At 36.9% G+C, this 19,692-nt stretch overlaps 1 protein-coding gene across 1 annotated transcript; it reads right to left on the reverse strand.

Annotated features, from left to right (window-relative positions):
- Nucleotides 1-956: 956 nt before the first annotated feature.
- Nucleotides 957-16,365, reverse strand: RBM45 (RNA binding motif protein 45). Its single transcript, XM_068544860.1, has 9 exons — nt 15,935-16,365; nt 11,797-11,919; nt 9,463-9,589; nt 7,178-7,300; nt 6,199-6,378; nt 3,310-3,439; nt 3,050-3,134; nt 2,689-2,852; nt 957-1,157 (listed from the first exon to the last, which is right to left on the reverse strand). Exons 1-9 carry the CDS (start codon nt 16,232-16,234, stop codon nt 965-967), a joined length of 1,425 nt encoding a protein of 474 aa, XP_068400961.1. The 5' UTR covers nt 16,235-16,365; the 3' UTR covers nt 957-964.
- Between the last annotated feature and the right edge of the window lie 3,327 nt (nt 16,366-19,692).

A 19,692-nucleotide genomic window follows, 5' to 3' on the forward strand; every position in this document is an offset into this window, starting at 1 on the left:
CCTAGAAATAGAAATTTAGGTTTGATTTCTTAAAACTAAAAGAAAAAGGAATTCATAAGGCTGTATGTAGCATTACTTATAATTGACAAGAGTTTCTGGTAAATTGTCAAGGTTATTTTTGAAAATACATATATGCACATTAGAGTATTTTCTGAACGTGCAGTTTTAATGTACAAACTCACAAATATGAGTCCAGAAAAACATCAACGTTTAGGTTCAAAAGGTTCAAAAAGATGCATTACAATTGACCCTTGAACAATGCGGGGGTTAGGGGTGGCTACCCTCCACACAGTTGAAAATCTGAGGATCACTTATCATGGGCCCTCCATACACGCAGATACTTCTTACCCACGGTTCTGCATCCACAGATTCAACCAACCTCGGACCCAACCAACCTCAGATCATGTGGTACTGTAGTATTTACTACTGAAAAACATCCACATGTCCACAGTGACCCATGCAGCTCAAACTTGCGCTGTTCAAGGGTCAACTGTATTTGGTATTGCTTTTTAGGCATTTAGTGAATGTCAAGACATTCTTTATAAAGACTGCCATAAATTACCTCAATTCGTAACTCAAGACTTAATTCTTCAAGTTAAAAATCTTTAGAAGTATTCCAATTTTAAAGTTTATGTAACCATATAGTAAAGTCCAATTCTTAATAGCTAAAACATTCACACACACACAGACACACACACAAATACTATTTAATTTTCTAAACTGAAATCTGATTTTATTTTATAGGACAAAGACATTCTCCCAGTAAACATCAAAAACATTTTTTAAGTTTAAAAAGTTCAAGTTTAAAAAATATACTGTAAAATTATCAGCAAACTTTTAAGCCACAGTGCTTTTAACCAACAACTTGTAAATCCTTAAAAAGAAACTCTATACATATTCCTTTCGTTACACTATTTAGCCAATGTGTTTTAGAATTTAGATTAAAAAGAGCATACCTCAAGAATCAGTAAGTTCTTTGTCGTTTGTTAGATTCTTCTCTTGGGGAGTCTGCCAGCATAACTTTAAGTCTGACTCCATTCAGGATCTTTCCATGTAAAGTAGTAATGGCATCATTAGCACTTATTCTATCTGCATACTTGGCATACCCCACATTTTTTCCTGACACAAGGTAAACTTCGATCAGGTTACCAAAACGACTGAAACAAAGTAAAAAAAAGATCAACTGAAATTGGTAAGTACAGATGCTCAGATCTAAAAGTTGGGGTCCATTCTGGACTCCTTTTTTCACTCCTTCCCCCACGTCCAATCTCTAATAATGTCAATCTTCCTTCTTAAACATTTCCTCTATCAGTCAGTTTCTCCTCATTATCACTCAGATCTCTTTCCTCATTCTCACCATCATTATCTTTTTCTTAGTTTACTCTAATACCTTCGTCACTAGTTTACCTGCCCCCTGGGTTTATCCTTCTCCAATCTATTCTCTATCCTGTCTACTGAGTGATCTTTCTAAAACACAAATATGATCATTTCCTCCCTAAAAGTCCCTTCAGCTGCTCTTCATGCCTCCAGGGTAAGGACAAACTCCCTAACATAGCTTGTGGGCCTTTCTTGACTTGGGTCCTTGTCCTCTGCAGCTTCATCTTCCCTCAGTCTCTCAAATCCCATATTCCAACAACCTCCTTCCACGTTCTCTCTGGCAGGTATAACCACCCACATGCCCAGCTTTCTTCCCTGGTTAAATTATTTTTATCCTCCAGGCCTCCACTATACCTTGCTTCTTTCAAGAAGTCTTCTCTGAGTTTCTAAGGCGGATGCCCCTCCTATGTATTTCACAGCCTGAATACTCCTTTTCACAACACCAACCTCTCTAGGTTGTAATTTCCTATTCCCTTATCTGTCTCCTACATGAGATTAGCTCTAAGAGGACAGGAACTATTATATCTTGTTTACGTAATATAATTGTTTGTTTACACAATGTCTCTGGCACTTAGCACAGTGACTGCCTGGTACAGAGGAGAGGTTCAAAAAATAAACGAAATAAATTGGTTAAATAAAAATCAAAATACTTGAACCACATCACTGATATTTTGTGAAGTTCTTTAACAAGCTTTCTATCTATCTTTTAAATAAATTCGCTAACATTGTTGTAAGGCAAATAGGAAAAAGACCAAAAAGAAAAAGTTAAGGTTAAAGAAGTTACATGAAAAACAAACAAGAGTCTTCCCCCTTTTTACACTTATTTTATATACGTACACACACACACACACATTCTTCCCTACAATCAAGTAATTGTTTACTCAATGTAGTTATATAATCCTTAAGGGTCCAATAGAGTGTTGACAAAATAGAAGATGCTTAATAAACACTGTTCAGTTGAATTCTAGAGGACAGGTCTATACAGATGTACCTTCTATTAAGAAACAAATGATTTGTTCATTCTATGTATGCAACTTTTCAAAACAATGCTCCATGTTTTATGTCTTCAAAACAAAATAAAAGGAAATTCTGTGTGGGGACTTATGACATGTAAATAACAAAGAAGAGAAGGAAATAATTATATATTTTAAAAGGTGATATAAATAAGAACTTTTTTAAACCACAGAACGAATCATCTGTACCTGAAAGGTACTGGACACAGGAAGCTTCAAGAGTGCAAGACTGCTTAAATGACTGGTTTAAATAAATTATATTATTTTAAAATGTAACTCTGTGGAATTGAAATCTTACCAGAATATATCCTCTAGTACATCTAAAGGTAAAGGATGTGGATTAAACACGATAAAAAGTCTTTCTTTCACAGGAGTTTCAGGAGGGGCTTTTTTTTTGCATGATGGAAGTACAACATCTGTCTGGATTTGAGGCAGCTGTGACCCAGAACTTCCTCCAAATTGCTGTTGAAGAATTAGGTTCAAAACAAAAAAAAAAGAAAAACTGCACTTTAGGGATTTTTAAGTCAAGAGCTAAAGAGATGTGTATCATGGCACCTTTGTGGTCTTTTACTATATCTCTGAAAATTTTCTTACACAGGTAATAAACAAAGGCCACATTTATTTATACTACTGTGAAGGTTAAATTCTTACCTACTTACCAGAAATTGCTGCTGACTTGGGTTATTCCACACCATTGATGCAAGCTGTGCAGCTACCATCTGCGTTGCCATTTTTCTAAGGAGACTGGAGATAAGAACTGGTAATTTACTGAAAACTAGAAATATTCAGTCTCTAAACAGTAACTTCTTTTGTGTGACTTCCTCACCTGAGAGGTCAATTGTTTTCTATTTTTATTCTCCAAGTCATATCACGTATACCCAAAGCTTGGCTTTAGGCTAGCTCCTGGAATGGTACTTACTCTGTTGCATTACTCCCATCATCAATGAAGGAAACACCTATCCGATTCCCAGGAGGATACTGAAATCCATGTAACTTGTATTTTGCATAAATAGCAGATGCTACATTAAAATACTGAACCACTCCATGACCTAAAACAAAGCAGAGAATATACAGGAATTAGAAAAAAAGCAGATTCAGTATCTAAAGTTTGTGTTGCCATAAGAATGAAACAACAGAGAAAAACACTAATATCACACAACTAGTAAATATATAATCATATGTGTCAGAAAACAAAGTTCTCTTATACATGTGTTCAACAGCTGTGTTCCTATAAAGCAAAGTATAAACCAGATGTTGGTAAAAATATGAACATGATATTTAAAAAAAAGATGGATCATTAGCTTAAGTTCTCTCCAATGAATTTAATTTTAAGATCTTGGCTTTTCTTATATGACAGAGATACACCTAAAAGCCAACCAGTTTTTCTTAAAATTTTCATTCTTTGAAATATACTTTGAAATTCTAAAATTTTCCCTATCATAGTGAGTAAGAAATGAAATGAGAAGTGATATATGAAAAGAATATATAGTCATCTTGGCTAGCTGAAGTGGTAGACAGAGAAAAAGTGATATATGTAGTAAAACCAAAAAGCAGGGGAACAGAGGGTTTCGGATCAAAAGCCACATATTTCACATTCCTTTGAAGACCTTTTAGCTAAGGGGATAGATTTCAATTCAGGAAGGTGATGCTACAGGGGGGGAAAATTTTATACAGGAGACCTTACATGGCAAGTCCAGGAGCTTGTAACACACCAAAAGGTTTTCACAATACATTTATACTATAACTCACTTTGGGAAAAACAATGTTTTAATTTAATGTTCCTCTCTAAATCTAAGCATCTCAACATTTTAATGAAATTGAAACTCAGAAGCAAATGAACATATAAAACTAATTCAAATAGGATTCTAAGTATATGATACCTCTATTAATAAAAAGGTGTTCCAATGATACACATATTTATCAGACACATCCAACCAGAGAAACAATAGAGAAGGTAAAGGAACAAATACATTTCAAAGTACCAGATAAAAAGGAAAGAAAATACAAAACAAATAGAATTACATATGAATATAATAACAGATATGCCAAAACCCACAAAATGTGTGCCTCAGAGTCACAACAAAGAATGACAGCAGGTACTTCCCTAGTGGCCCAGTGGGTAAGGCTCTGAGCTCCCAATGCAGGGGGCCCAGGTTCGATCCCTGCTCTGGGAACCTGCATGCATGCTGCAGCTAAGAGTCTGCATGCCACAACTAAGAAGTCCACAAGCTTCAACTAAAAAAGATCCCGCATGCTGCAATTAAAAAAGATCCCACATGCTGCAACAAAGATCCTGCATGCCACAAGTAAGACCCAGAGCAGCCAAAATAAAAATAAATAAATTAATAGTAAAAAAAAAAAAATGATAGCATAAGACTGGGTTAAAGTTGGAGATGGTACAAAGTAGGTCAATGACTTTTTAGTAGGTCCTGCTAAAAGACCAGTGCTGGGTAGAGTAATATTGATTATGTGGGAGTGTCTGTATAAAGGGTGTGGACACTCTAGGCCAGTCAGCCTATATAATCCGACTCATCTATTTCCCCTCAACATCCATAAAAAGACACCCTAAAATGACTAAATCAAGTATATCTATAGTACTGGAAGAGATGCCAAGTATGATTTCTCTATACCACCCCTCACCTCCAATTCTTTAAAAACTAACAAACTGAGTGCCTATTATGTGCCAGGACTTGCAGTAGATACTTTATATATATTATTTCTAATTCTTATCTAACCCTGGCGTAGAAGGTACTAATAATCCCATTTTACAGATGAGTAAAGAGAGACTAGATAGAATAAGCAATTTGCTAAGGTCTTACAACTATGTGTCATTGTTGGGATTTGCACCACTCGTTGGCTGCAAAATGGAATGCTAACCTTTTCCCATTACACCACTAGGGCATTTTAAAAAAGCCTTAAAAAAATCAAAAGGCTTACAAGAATACAAAGATGGATTAACCTAACACTAGATAATAGGTTTAATCAATGAACCAGTTACCAAGTTCAAATGGCTAGCATTAGAGTCTTGCTTCTATTAAGAGTGGGGAGAAGCAGAGAGAGAAGTAGGGCAATTAAAATGCTTGAAATGAAGGGAAGGAGTTCCCTTCTGAGGTATAGAGTTTAAGAAAAGAGACTTAGGGAAGAGGAGAAAACTTTAAGGGTTTTATCACTTTGCCCAGCATTAATGAGAAGTACAGAAAGAGACCTTATTCTACAGTATTTTTGTTGTACAACTGGAAACAGAGAATGCTCTATTTTATGGGCGTTAAAACAGTTTAAAAAAAATAAATGACTCTATAAAGTAGATATATTCCCAGGGATTTGTTTATTGAGGTATCACTATATTTGAAAGTTTAAGGTAGAGAAAAAAGAAACAAAAAACTGTTATACAAACAGTATCTGACATAAAAAGTGCCATTGGAACAAACGAACTTATTTACAAAACAGAAGTAGAGTCACAGATGTAGAAAACAAACTTATGGTTACCAGGGGGAAAAGGTGGGGGGAAGGATAAATTGGGAGATTGGGATTGACATATATACACTACTATCTATAAAAACTGATAAGGACCTACTGTATAGCACAGGGAACTGTACTCAATACTCTGTAACGACCTATACGGGAAAAGAATCTAGAAAAGAGTGGATATATGTATATATATATGATTCATTTTACTGTACAGCAGAGAGTAACACAACCTTGTAAATCAACTATACTCTAATAAAAATTAAAAAGAAAAAGTGCCACTGGAGAAAAGCCAGTTTAACAAAACACAGTATATTTAAAAATAATACAGACATTATTTTACCGTAATTAGAATACGGATCTCGTTGAACTTCACAGTATTCCAACCCTGGTACTATATCAAAAATGCTGAAAAGCTGCTCTTCAGTGAAAGGAACTCTTGATACAACTGACAGGCGTTTGGAGATGGCTTCCTGGCCTCTGTTGTCATTCTTGTCAAAACTTGAAAATTCAGATTGTTGTTCTCCAACAATATAAAACAAAAAGCAAATCTTTAAATTTCTGTACATTCAAAGATTCATTTAACATTTTAGATACTAGAAAATAAATGAACTGTCATTAAGTCCTCTGCATTGAACAAAGGCACTGTCTTTTGTAATATGCTCTTGGTCATCAGCACTATCAGGAGAGACAAGGACAAGAAAACAGACAACTCTCCCGATTTCCCTGCCTTGATACAGAAATATAAGCAGAAATGTGTAGTCTAATTTCACAGGAATAGGTTTACTATGCAAAACTGCAAAATATGGCAAGTGTTTCACCTAAAGGGAAGTTTATGCCAAATAACATTTACAGGTCTTACTTTCATCACTCATTTTCCCCCTTTTCTAACTTCTACTTTTGTCATTCCTCTCCTTTCTCTAGCCCTAATTTTAAGGCAGCAGTAATTTAGGGATAAAATTTTAGGATTCATACTGAGGGGATAACTGTATATGTCTTTCATATTTCTTGGTCAGCTGCATACAAGCAGCAGCTCACCCCCCCAAAATGGCTGTGTAACACTGCCACTGACATAGTGTAACACTTAGATAATGCATAACTAACCATAAAAAACTATAATTGGAAATAAGTTAAACAAAATAAGCGTTAAATAATGACATTAGGTGTCATGACCAACTTCTTGAAAGAAAAAAAAAAAACCTATAAATTCTTTTATTCACTATGTGAACTTCAGGCTGCTGATAAAAGAGTATTAAAAAAAAACCCTCCAAATCAGATTGCATACACTACTTATGCCATTAAAGTAAAGATAGCCCACTTACCAAATGGAAACATATTCACTCTAGGTTCATGTCCCAAAGTCTCCTGCCTCATATTACTATAATAATCTTGTTCTGAGGATTCAGATGCTTTATTTTTAGGTTCAGCCAAGATTGCCCTAAAACCTGAAAAACAGAATCCATAAATTTCAAATTTTATAGCAAATTTAACACACCTACAAATATACTTGATTGCTAGTGCTTGACTTAGTTTTATAATTGTATAAAACAAAATCTACACAAACAACCATCTCCACCAGACCTACCTACTTCTTTGCTTTTTGAAAGATGGCAAGGAGTAAATGAGAAACAGCAAGAATCCCAAATTATGGGTCAATGTAGACATGAAAGATCAGCAATTCTATTCTATCCTTTCCAGTCTTCCTCTACTACAGATGACATCAACATTCATTCTCAGGCTTTCCAACATCAAAATCCAATAGTGCTTCTTCACACCCAACTGTCATCAAGATTCTTCCTTTGAAATATACCTAGAAGATGTTATCTTTCACTCCAACTTCCCTGCCTCTGTTTTAAAATTAGATTCTCATCAATTAATTACAACCCTTCAACTGATTGCTTTGCCTCTGGATCAAGAGTTTTAACTAGGGGTCCAACGATGAGCTTCAAAAGGTGGGAAGGTTTCATGAACCCTCTGAAACTTTAAACATAATGCTTATTCGTATGTGCACATGGGCATATTTCAAGGCAGAAGGTTCACAGCTTTCATCATATTATTCAGTGGTTCCAAAAAGGATAAAATGAGCCTCTTTGAATTCTTCCTCTGGAAATACACTCTTGATACTGTGGTTAGATCAACTGTGCTGAAACAGTTTTTGTTATTTTTCTCCTTTTAAAACAATCTACAAGGGATTTTCTAATGTGGACTAAGCTTGAACTCTTCATCACCTCCCGTGTACGGTTCCAACGTACCTAGATTACTTTGTCCCTGTTTCTCAACAGGAATACCAAGCTTTACTCAGATTGTTGCCTTCATGCTATTAAGCAAAGACATTTATCTCTAGCTCTGTGTCTTTACTAACATTGCTCTCATCTTCTGTCCTGCCTACTCTACACCAGTTGCAAATCCTACCTCCAGATGTATTCCCATGCTCATTTGGTGCACTTGTTTTTCACCATTGATAGGCTATATCACACACTTCTGAACATTTTCTCATTTGGCAAATTTTTATTGAGTCTACTATAAATGGCAGTATCTTTGCTAGAGATCTCAATAAATCTTAACTGAGTACTACTCAACTGAGTACACTACTATATTGAGTACTACTAACAGCAGTACTAGGTACTTGGGGTGACAGCAACAGATAAATAAGACATAGAGCTTTAAAAAATCTATTACTCCTTAACTATTTTTTGCCTGTTAGATCTTGGCTACCCAATACAGCTGTCAATTCCTTAAATGCCAGCGTTGCTATATATTCCATTTGTATCCCTCTACTTATATTGATGAGTGTACCATAGGTACTCAGTTAATGTTGGTTGATTGAGAAATTTAGAAGGATCTGAGAGAAAATTTTGGTGTATACCTTAGGGTTATCTAAGAGTTCTACTGATTAACAATAATTATTTTCAGTATGTATCTATTTTTATAATATCCTGAAACCCACTAATTGAATTATTCTACATCTCATTTCTAAGGGTCAATATAACTAGAAGTATGACAACAAAGAATATTTTCCTTGGCCTCTTTAGAATTCTTATTCTTCAGAATGTACACCAGCAACAGCAGAAGATCCGAATAATGTCACTCTACCTTGAAATTAACCCAATGTGTGTTTACTTCCCAATGCTAGCAAACCTTGAAAATCCTATCCTTATTATTTATATGTTTGTTAGTATACCTAATTCTATTTAGGGTTTAGGTCAAATATAAACAAATATTACAGAATACTTGAATTTCTTTAAAATATAAAGAATAAATATTTTAAAAAAACCCCAACCTGAAAGGGTTGGTCAATATTTTTAATACTTAAAATTCTAAATAATTTAATAAACCCCAAAAACCTGTAGAAATAATAACCAAAGCAGGACAACAGCATTTTCACTGAGTTAATGAGGTTGCTCATATTTTTCAAGATAGTGCCTCAATGAAAGCCTAATCACAGCCCCCAAATTATTTTCATCTTAGGACTATATATATTTAAACTCCCATTGCTGAGATTAAATTAGCAGGTATGGCTATTAGCACAAACCAGTATTAGATTATAATTAGAATAATTCGAATTTTTTCAAATGTCTATTACAATGATAAATGAACACATCCTTACTTCGATCACAGTTTTCTATTGCTTGGGCAGCCTGTGATGGTTTTAAGTATCGAACATAGCCCAAGCCTTTACTTTCTCCAGTTACTTTATTCTTAATAATGCTGCAATACTCGATATCTCCATACACCTATGAGAGTTAAAAGAAATGATCTTAGAGGAGTCAAAATTAATAACTGAACAGATTTCAGAACTAACTTAAAATTTACTTGTTCTTCTTGCTTCCCAAAAAAGAAATCAGAATTTATAGCTACTTTTAATAATGGAATAAAAATGTCACAAACTAATGAGGCACTAGAAAAATAACCATAATGATGATAAAACCAAATAACATAACCAAAATAATGATACTTTTTATTTACTGAGCATTTGCTTTACGTATATCACTTTATTGTTATAACAGCCCTTCAAGGATATATATATTATACTGCTTATTTCACAGACAAGGAAGCTGGGCCTTAGAGAAATCAAATAACTTGCCAAAGTCATGGAGGGAGAGCAAAAATTTGTACATGGTCTGGAAAGCTCCAAAGTCTTGCTCAGTGTTGGTTAAGAGCAGAGGCTCTGAAACTGAACCTTATTTATTCTAATCTTGGTTCAGCCACTTATTAACTGGGCAGTTGCCTATCTCCTTAGCTGTTAAATGGGGCCTATCTCCTTAGCTGTTAAATGGGGCTAATAGCTGTACCTACCTCATAGGGTTATTTTAAGGTTTAAAAGAGCAAGTACACCTAAAGTGCACATAGAGGGTCTGGGACATAGTCAGCACTCAGTAAATATTAGCTATAATTATTTATCTGCCTTCTAACAGGAACATAAATGATTGTGTATACTTTTGAAGGAGCGCCTCTTTTTTTTTTTTTAATTTTTTTTATGTTATTATTTATTTATTATTTATTTTTGGCTGTGTTGGGTCTTCGTTTCTGTGTGAGGGCTTTCTCTAGTTGCGGCAAGCGGGGGCCACTCTTCATCGCGATGCGCGGGCCTTTCATTATCGCGGCCTCTCTCGTTGCGGAGCACAGGCTCCAGACGCGCAGGCTCAGTAGTTGTGGCTCACGGGCCTAGTTGCTCCGCAGCATGTGGGATCCTCCCAGACCAGGGCTCGAACCCGCGTCCCCTGCACTGGCAGGCAGACTCCCAACCACTGCGCCACCAGGGAAGCCCTGAAGGAGTGCCTCTTGAAGTACATTTTTGAAATACATTGGTTCACGCAGAAAGTTAATACTCCATGTGAGAAATATGTGGTAAATGTTTACTTTTAATGTTGGAAGAAATACGGGATATAAATTGTTTATTATTAATCTTATAAAATTTTCATGTAACCGATTAGTAACTTAACTACTATATATGTATTTAAAAATGCCATATTTGTTCACTCAGAGAAAGATAAAAGTTTATAAGTATATAAGGTACAAACTTTATTCTTACTATTGGAGGAAGTATGGAATATATATATATTTGGTATTTGTTATTTTTCAAGTATTTTATTCAATCAGTTGGGGTAGGATAGAGGAAGTTTGAAAATTACTTTTTACTACTTGTTTTCTTTCTTGCTTGTTGTCCACGTGATTCAGTACTGGGAAGATTAGTAGAAAAAGAATAAAAAATTACAACTCAAGACAATTTAAAAATTGCTTTTTAATAGTTTTTGTGAAAGTGCATCACTGATCATAAAAGTCAATGGCTAAAAAGAAATTTTAAATTGTCTCCAAATTTCATTGACTACAATCTAGCTATAGTTCAGAGTTGTAGGTAGTTTTTTTTTTTTTCCTTTAAATATAATTCCTTCAGAGGCCTAATTGTAAAACAAAAACTATAGAGGATAAGTCTTTCTGTGAATAAGTACATCAACATGCCACAGACTTGTAACAAATGTGAGATAATACAGTTCACACACTCAGGCTTGCCTGCCCCATCTCTCCATGAGAGGCAATAGAGAGGAGTGCTAAGAGGGTGCTTTGAAAATTTCAAGACCAAGAGCGGGCTCTGGATTCAGACACCCTCGGCATAAATCTTGGCTCCACCACCTACTAGGTATGAGACCTTACTTAAAACTCTGAGCTTTATACTTCATTTTCCTGAATCTGTATTTTCATTAAAGGGGGGGAAAAACACCATCATCAATATTTTCCAGGTTTTATACATTTTTAAAAAGTTAACTTATTTTAGTTTTAATATTTAATAACTAGATTGAAATAGATGACTTAAAAATAGTTATTTAATTCTCCACCACCAATCTAATGATCTAACTCAAACAAAACAAGATTTAGTAATTGTACAACCAATGTAAGATTTTAAGTTACCAAGAACGCTAGCTGATTAGAAAATGTTAAGTACCTTAAATTTTTCCCGTAGATCTTCTTCTGTGTAGGACTTTGGTATCATAACAAATATTCTTGTAAGTTCTTCATCCTCAACATCTCGGTGACTTCCAGATGATCTGGACTGAGCAATGAAAACCTAAGAAACAAACAAAACCCAAAGAATAATGTGGAAATATCAGTCAACTGTTTTCCTACTCCTTAAGAATACTTACTTCACTATTAGTATGGGATTCATGTTAGGTTAAATGCAATGTAATAGGGTCTTATCAAAAAACATTTTGTTAAAGCAATCTTTATTGCAATGACTTTTTATGAGATAACACTGATCTTTGCACTTTTTTTTCCGAATTTTTTTTCCTTTGTATTTTTTTTACCAAGAGCAATAGTCAGTGCACTGAAAAAGAGCAACAGTCAGTGCAATACTCAGTGCACTGAAAGAGAACGTGTACTCTGCACTTGTTGGGTAGTGTTCAATAAATGCCAATTATATAGTTGATTAATAGTGTTATTAAAATGTCATATCCTTACTGATTTTGTCTACTTTTTCTATCAGAGACTAAGAGGAGTGCAAAAATCTGATTATGAATTTATCTCTCCTTTTAGTTCTATTAATAATGCTTCATGTATTTTGAAGCTCTATTATTGGTTACATAAACATCTGGAATTGTTATGTACTCTTTGATTGATATTTTTATTTTTAGGAAATTATTCTTGTTAATACTCTTCCTGTTGAAGACCATTTTGTCTGATATCACACCAGCTTTTTCTATCCTTTTACTTTCAACCGCTTTGTATCTTTATACTTAAAAGTGCATCTCTTGTAAACAGCATTTAGTTTGGCCTTTTTAAAAAAAATCCTGACAATCCCTGCTTTTTAATAGGAGTGTTTAGCCAATTTATGTTTAATTTAATATTGATACAGTTGGGTTTAAGTCTAGATGGTCGTATTTTTTAATTGTTTGCTTTCTAATATTAATCCTTAAAAAAAGGTAACATAACCATATTCTGGATCATCTCAGTTACCACCTGAATGACTTATGTGAGCAAGAAAATGCACAGAATGGACTGAAGCTCTATTTTTCTATTAGTAATTTAGTTTTATTGAAATATTATCTGTGACATTAGATTATTACCTAGAATTTAATTTGCTTTGTGGTATTGCTTTTATTTAATTCATAAAATTGCTTTGGTTTTATATTATTCCAGAGGAATGTAAAATCTTTAACTATGATTGTGGATTTGTTCCTAGAGCTACAAGCATAAGAATTTTAATGGCTACTCTTATTTTTTATAACTTGTAGAAATGTAATAAAAATAATGTAAATCACCAGACAGGGCCCTTGAGTATTTTTTTCCTTTCTTCTTCTTCTTTGTCTTTAAAGGGGGGCTGTATACCATTCAGTATGAGAAAACCTGAACCTATGGAATTCCAGAGGAGAAGGCAGCAACTAAAAGGACAAAGAATTTATAGAGCCACGGGATTTTAGAAATATTGAAAAAGAGGGTCATTATGTTTGCTTGGAAAACAGCTGTCACAGAGGTGTAGAACCTTGCTTACAAGATACAGCTGGAGATACACCCTTAGATAGCATCTACTTCCAGTTATTCCTTTGATAAACTTATACCACATGCCAAGCACTGTATAAGGTATTAGTAGTAGAGTATTAAGTAACACAGAAATGGCTCACTAGAAAGTTAGTCCAGTGCATGTATCAGTAATGGATGGTCAATAGGGAAATACAAATAGGGAACCTTTAAGTACGGGAAGACACTAGGAGAAAAAAAAGAGTTTCAAGTAAGATTTGTGATTGGAGGTGCCATCAGATCACAAATTTCTAAATTTTAGAAGATTGAAGCATTTCAAATTTCTGATAAAGATGACAATATCTAAGTAGAAAACATGTATAATAATCAACCACCTACTGGATGATTTCTCCTGAGATTTTATGTTCACAGACTATGGGCTCTAAATCCTTGCAAAGCTAAGAACTAAGATTTTTCTCTTGTTTTCTAGGTTTACCCTTTTCCTCAAGATAATGTAGCTGATCACTCACAGAATGAGTCTCATTTGGACAGCCTTTTCTGGCTGTAGGCCTGGTATTAAAATTTTCTTATTTGTCTTGCAGGGCCTTTGGAACGTTGCAAAAGCAAAGTACATGAGAAACACTGAAGGTGAATTAATTTAACTGGAAATACTTAAAAACAAAACAAAACAAAAAACCCCACTACGTTCCAGCGGAAGACAGCCCAAGTTGAAGCTGCTGAAGAATGAATTTAGACTGTCTAGCTAAGGCACTAGTGCAACAACCCTCTGGCTGAAACTGAGTGGACAAAAATGTGAAAAACAAAATTTAAGCTTTAATTATCTTTGGGAATCATTTAATTTCTCTGTGGTGAAAAGGGGGGGATACACTTTAGTGCTGGAACTTTTACTTCTCTTGTAGGAATTTAATGAAGGCAAGGGGGGGTCTATAGGTTTCAAATTTGGGGCATTTTGGGGAGTTTCCAAGAAGATCTCTGTGGTTATACTATATTCAAAGTAAAAAAATCCTCCCTGCTAAGATCATAATTGGAAGGAGATGAAAATTATCAACCTAGTGTAGGAGCCAACAAACTTCAGCTTCCTGTTTTTCTACAGCCCATGATCTAAGAATTGCTTCTACATTTTTAGAGAGTTGTTAAAAAACAAAAAGAATGTGTGACAGGCTGTGTATGACTCACAAAGCCTAAAATATTTACTGACCCTTTATAGACAAAGTTTGCCACCCCCTGATCTAGTATATACTGTGGCCTTACACTTAATTTCATTGATGATCTGTCCTGACTCAGAGGGTTTGGGAGGTGGGAGGAGAGGGAATGTCTATTGTCTAATGTGTTGTTGGTGTATTCCTAGGCTCCTCCCTTTTTTGCAAGGAAGGCCTACAGAGACTGCTACTATGGACAAACAAAAAAGATGTACTGAGGGCTTCCCTTGTACCAGCTCTGTGCTAAAAGGATAGATTAAGTCAAATAACCCTCAAAATCACCCTTCCTGCCCTGTGTCAGTATATTAATTTTACAGACAAGTTAAGTGTGGAAACTTAATATAAATACCACCAGAATTAATTAAGAGTATTCAAAGAGGCATTTAATATTAATACAATTACACTGCCATCACAATGATTTGGCTCTTTTTAAGGCAGTTTACCTTGGTCTGCTTTCAGAGAAAAGTGACAGTATCAAAACCTCGATATCAATACCTTCACAAGGAGGGATTATTTAAAATAATCTGAAAAGATTACAAAAGTGTGATGAATATGCAATAGTAGCAGTTTTAATCAACTGCATTTAAAAATTATATACATTCAGGGCTTCCCTGGTGGTGCAGTGGTTGAGAATCCGCCTGCCAATGCAGGGGACACGGGTTCGTGCCCCGGTCCGGGAAGATCCCACATGCCGCGGAGCAACTAGGACCGTGAGCCACAACTACTGAGCCTGCGCGTCTGGAGCCTGTGCCCCGCAACAAGAGAGGCCGCGACAGTGAGAGGCCCGCGCACCGCGATGAAGAGTGGCCCCCGCTCGCCGCAACTAGAGAAAGCCCTCGCACAGAAACGAAGACCCAACACAGCCATAAATAAATAAATAAACAAATATATTTATATATTAAAAAAATTATGTACATGCATACTTTGGTACTGGGAAAATGGCTAACAAGGGAGGGCCACAGTTACATGTACTTTTATCAAGTCTTTAAGCACCTTACCTACCTGAGGAAAAGCAAAGTTACTTGTTTTTATACACGGTAAACCGCGAGGTCTGAGAGAGGAGGATCAGAGAAGTCCTCAAAGTAGGTCAGGGTCGGAGCTGGGCGGTGGATTAGCGACGGCGGGGGCGCGGGACGGTCCGGCCACCGCAGCTCTGCAGCCCGAGTAGCCGCAGACGCCTGGTCCGACCCGGGAGCGGACGTTCTCTCTGCATCCCCCTTCCCCCGCACCCCAGTGCAGACCTGCCGGCAGGGCGTCCGCAAGAACGCTCTCTGCAACGCCGTCCTCCCCTCCCCTGCCCCCACCCCGGAACGCCAGGTGCTGCCCAGTCCGCCCCCGCGAGCGGATGTACCACCCCTACCGCAGCCTGACACCGCCCCCGGGGGCACCCCGACCCGGCCCCCGCACCTTGATGGGCTTGGTGTCGCTGGGGCTGAGGCACTGGCCGTGCATCTCCTCCATGGCCCTGCAGGCCTGCGAGCTGCGGGCAAACTTGACGAATGCGATGCCCTTGGACTCTTTGGTGTGCTTGTCCCGCACCACCCAGATGTCTTGGATCTCCCCGAAGGGCGAGAAGCGCTCCCTCAGCACCGACTCGGGCGTGTACTTGCTGATCACCAAGAAGATGCGGCTGTTCGGCGGCTCGTCCAGGCTGTCCACGCCCGGGCGGAAGCCTCCGCCGCTCGCACAGCTCCCCGCTTCGTCCATGGTGCTCCACCCCGGCGCGGGAGCCAGGCCCGCACCCCTTTACTCCTCCTCGCTCCCGCCGTGCCCACCACTGCCTCAGCTGCCCACCCAGTCGTTCCCAGCCTCGCGTCCGCTTCCGGAAGACGGAAGGGTCTGGGGCCCGGCGCAGGCCGGCCACGCAGGGTGCCGGCTTTGGGGTCGGGGAGCTGCAGCGCCCCCTAGCGGCCCGGAGGAGCCTGACGCAGTCCACGGCGCCAATCCCGCGGAGCCAAGGCCCACGCACCAGGTGTGTGATCCTGGTTCCCTGTTGCTAGAAGTGTCTGGTGCGGGCTTTCCCGTCACTGGCTCTACCCCACTCCCAAAGCCCATGGTGTCTTCCCCCAACCTTGCCACCTTGGTCGTAAGCTCACTAGAAGCTCTATAGGACTGAGTTAAAACTGTTCAGTCTTAGAGCTGATCATCCAACTCCAGCCTCATTGTTGAGAAAACTGAGATGAGGAATTGGGGCCCATGGAGTAGCAAAAGGTAATAGAAAAACAAACAACAGAGCCCAAACCAGAAACAACTCCATCTTCTGATCTACTCAACTCCCAGAAGCAACCGTGGGAGGTTTGAGGGCAGAAAGAATGCAGCACGCAGCTGTGGAACTAGGAGAAATCCTAAGGTACAAGCAAAGTGGGAAATCTGTACTGACTTCTAAGGCTTGTTGTTAATGGGCTTTGAGGAGAGGTCGGCATAAAACTGGCAGAAATCCAGAAACAAGGCAGTGGCCCTGGAATGAAGTGAAAGGAATAAATCAGAAAATGGTTCAGGAGCAGAGCTTCTTAAATGTTCAAGTCCAGGGTTACTATAAATGAAAATAGGTAACTACTGTTCATTGGGTGCCAACCGTAAGCCAGGCTCTGTGCAAGGAGCTAGACATACACTGCAGAAATGGAAGGACATGATGCCTGCCCTCAGAGAGCTTTTTTTCTATTGTGGAAGTCTTACGTGAAAATATATAATGCAAAGTAATATCAGATTGTGTTAAATGCTTTTGCCACTGAATTGTGTGAGCTTGGACAAATTACCTCATGCTTCCAGCTTCAGTTTCCTCAACTGTAAAGTAGAAATAATATTACCTACTAAATAGCATAGTTGTCAAGCTTAATTAATTCATCCATTCTATTAAGCCAGAAATGTTTTTGACTGTCTCCTATGTGTTGGGCACTGTGCTATATCCAAGTGATATGTGTTAAACAAAATGATCACTCTCCTTGTCTCATGAAGTTAATAGATTGGGCTTGTCTAGTTAGGATTATTTGAGATAACATATATGGAGCTAATAGCTTAGTGATCAAATGAGATAATATGCATACAATGCACGATGGAGATTAATTTTCTTATTCCATTTCACTATGGTGTCCACTCCCCCACTCTTGATATTGTATAGTTGTATGATGGCAACTGAGAGTTAGGGATTCTGGGTTCTCACTCAGTCTTTAGCACAAAATTGTGACAATTTCTCCTTGCATTACGGTCCACATGTGTCAAATGAGGGCTCTGTTTACCCTGGAGCTTAGCAAGTTAAGGAAGTATCTTATCTTAACTTTCCACTTCTCTTTATCTTACCCAGACCAATAAAAGTGAATGAAAACAATGTGGTAATGTAATAATTTTATTGATGTGATGAAAGTGCAGAGTCTAGCAATACTATTTTCCACCAGTGCCATCTAGTGGAAAATGTATAATTTTCTTAAACTGCACTTACTGGGAAATTTCTATCCTTAGTAGAACAAGATTACTGACTGGTATCCTGAAAATTTTAGAGCAGTTAATTTTATTTTAGAAGGGATAAAAGATTGGATAAAACAAAACCAGAATCAGAAATATTGGGTAATGCTGAGAAAGCAAAATTTCTTTACCATTTAATCATGTGAAATACCACATATTCAATGAAAATAAGAAATTATAAGTTACTAAATTATAGTAAATATATTTTTCTTTGACTTGTCTATTTATTTTAAACAGATTTAATAAGATATAATTCAAATATCACATAATTCACCCATTTAAAGTGTTCATTTAAATGGTTTTTAGTATTCACAGAGTTGTGCAACCATCACCACAATTGTAGAACATTTTCATCACTCAATAATGACAGATTTGTCATGTTTCAAATCATATAAAATCACATTTGAACATGAATCACATGTAACTAAAACAGCTGAAAATTCTGAGATTTGAAAGAATGATTATTAATTTGTCTTATATTAGAGAAAAGATATGCTGGGCCTTTGCAGATTAAATTAAACACATAGCCTATAATGCACAGTTATTAGAATGATAAACACATTAGAATGATAGACACTGAATTTCACATGAAATTCAGATTTCTCTTGAAATTTTTTCTTCTGAAGTTCTTATTAATTTTTTTTTAAAAACAAGAGATTATATTGTAACTTATTTTTGAAATGCAAGGATAAAATAGTAAATTCTTGTCATCGTTTTCCAAAATTTCTCCAAACTATGATCCAATTACAATGAGGCTTATTGGTTATTGAGATTAGTCGTCATACATTACATTTAAGTAAAAATGTTTTGCCTTATTTGCAAATTTTTACTAGATTTTACCACTGATATTTGTTGGTGATCAATTAGTAACTTTCAGATTGTTCTGTAGGAATATGGTCCAGAGTATCCATTTTTTTCCCATCCTGTAAGGCTACTGGCTACTGATAATGTATGCAAGCACCTAGCCTGGCTTGTGGTAGCTACTCAATAAATAGTAGTCTCCTTTTATTTCTTGAATTTGCATGTCTTTGTTTGAGTTTGAGAATAATATTTAACACCAGATTTTTTGTTTTCCCTTTAGATTCAATTTGATGACATACATCTTTTAAATATGTAGCTCACAGGACAGAACACATAGGTACCACTTGGAGTAGTTTCAGTCAAGCATCTGGTAATTGTGGCTATTAAAATTAAAATAAAATTAATTAAAATAAAAAAAAATTCAGTTAGTCGCATCAGTCACACCTCACGGTCTCAAAGTTACTTGCGGCTCATAGACAGTGTCCATGCTGAATATTTCCACCATGGCAGAAAGTTGTATTGGACAGCGCTCCAGAGAACAAGAATATGGGTAAATCTCACACTTACCTATTACACAAAATTTAATAAATTATTTTAATATTCCTATTTCTCTGCTACAGCCTTACCACTCACATCTCACTGAATTAATTATGTAACCACAGGTAAACTACTTTTCCTTCTCACGTTTTCCTAAACACGACTTTGACTTTCTTACCTGTCTGCCTTCAATACCCTCGTCTTCTTATAGCTTTCCCAGTCCTCTCCTTTATATCTCCCTCCCTCACTCATTCTGTTTCTATTCATACTCTAGTCTGCTCTTTTGGCGATTAACAAGCAGCTTGCAACCTCACTGTCCGTTCTTGTATTATTGCACTTTTTATGTAGCTCATTTATAGTGATTTAAC

The sequence above is a fragment of the Eschrichtius robustus genome, chromosome 5, assembly GCF_028021215.1.
Source record: "Eschrichtius robustus isolate mEscRob2 chromosome 5, mEscRob2.pri, whole genome shotgun sequence".
Taxonomy (NCBI): Eukaryota; Metazoa; Chordata; class Mammalia; order Artiodactyla; family Eschrichtiidae; genus Eschrichtius; species Eschrichtius robustus.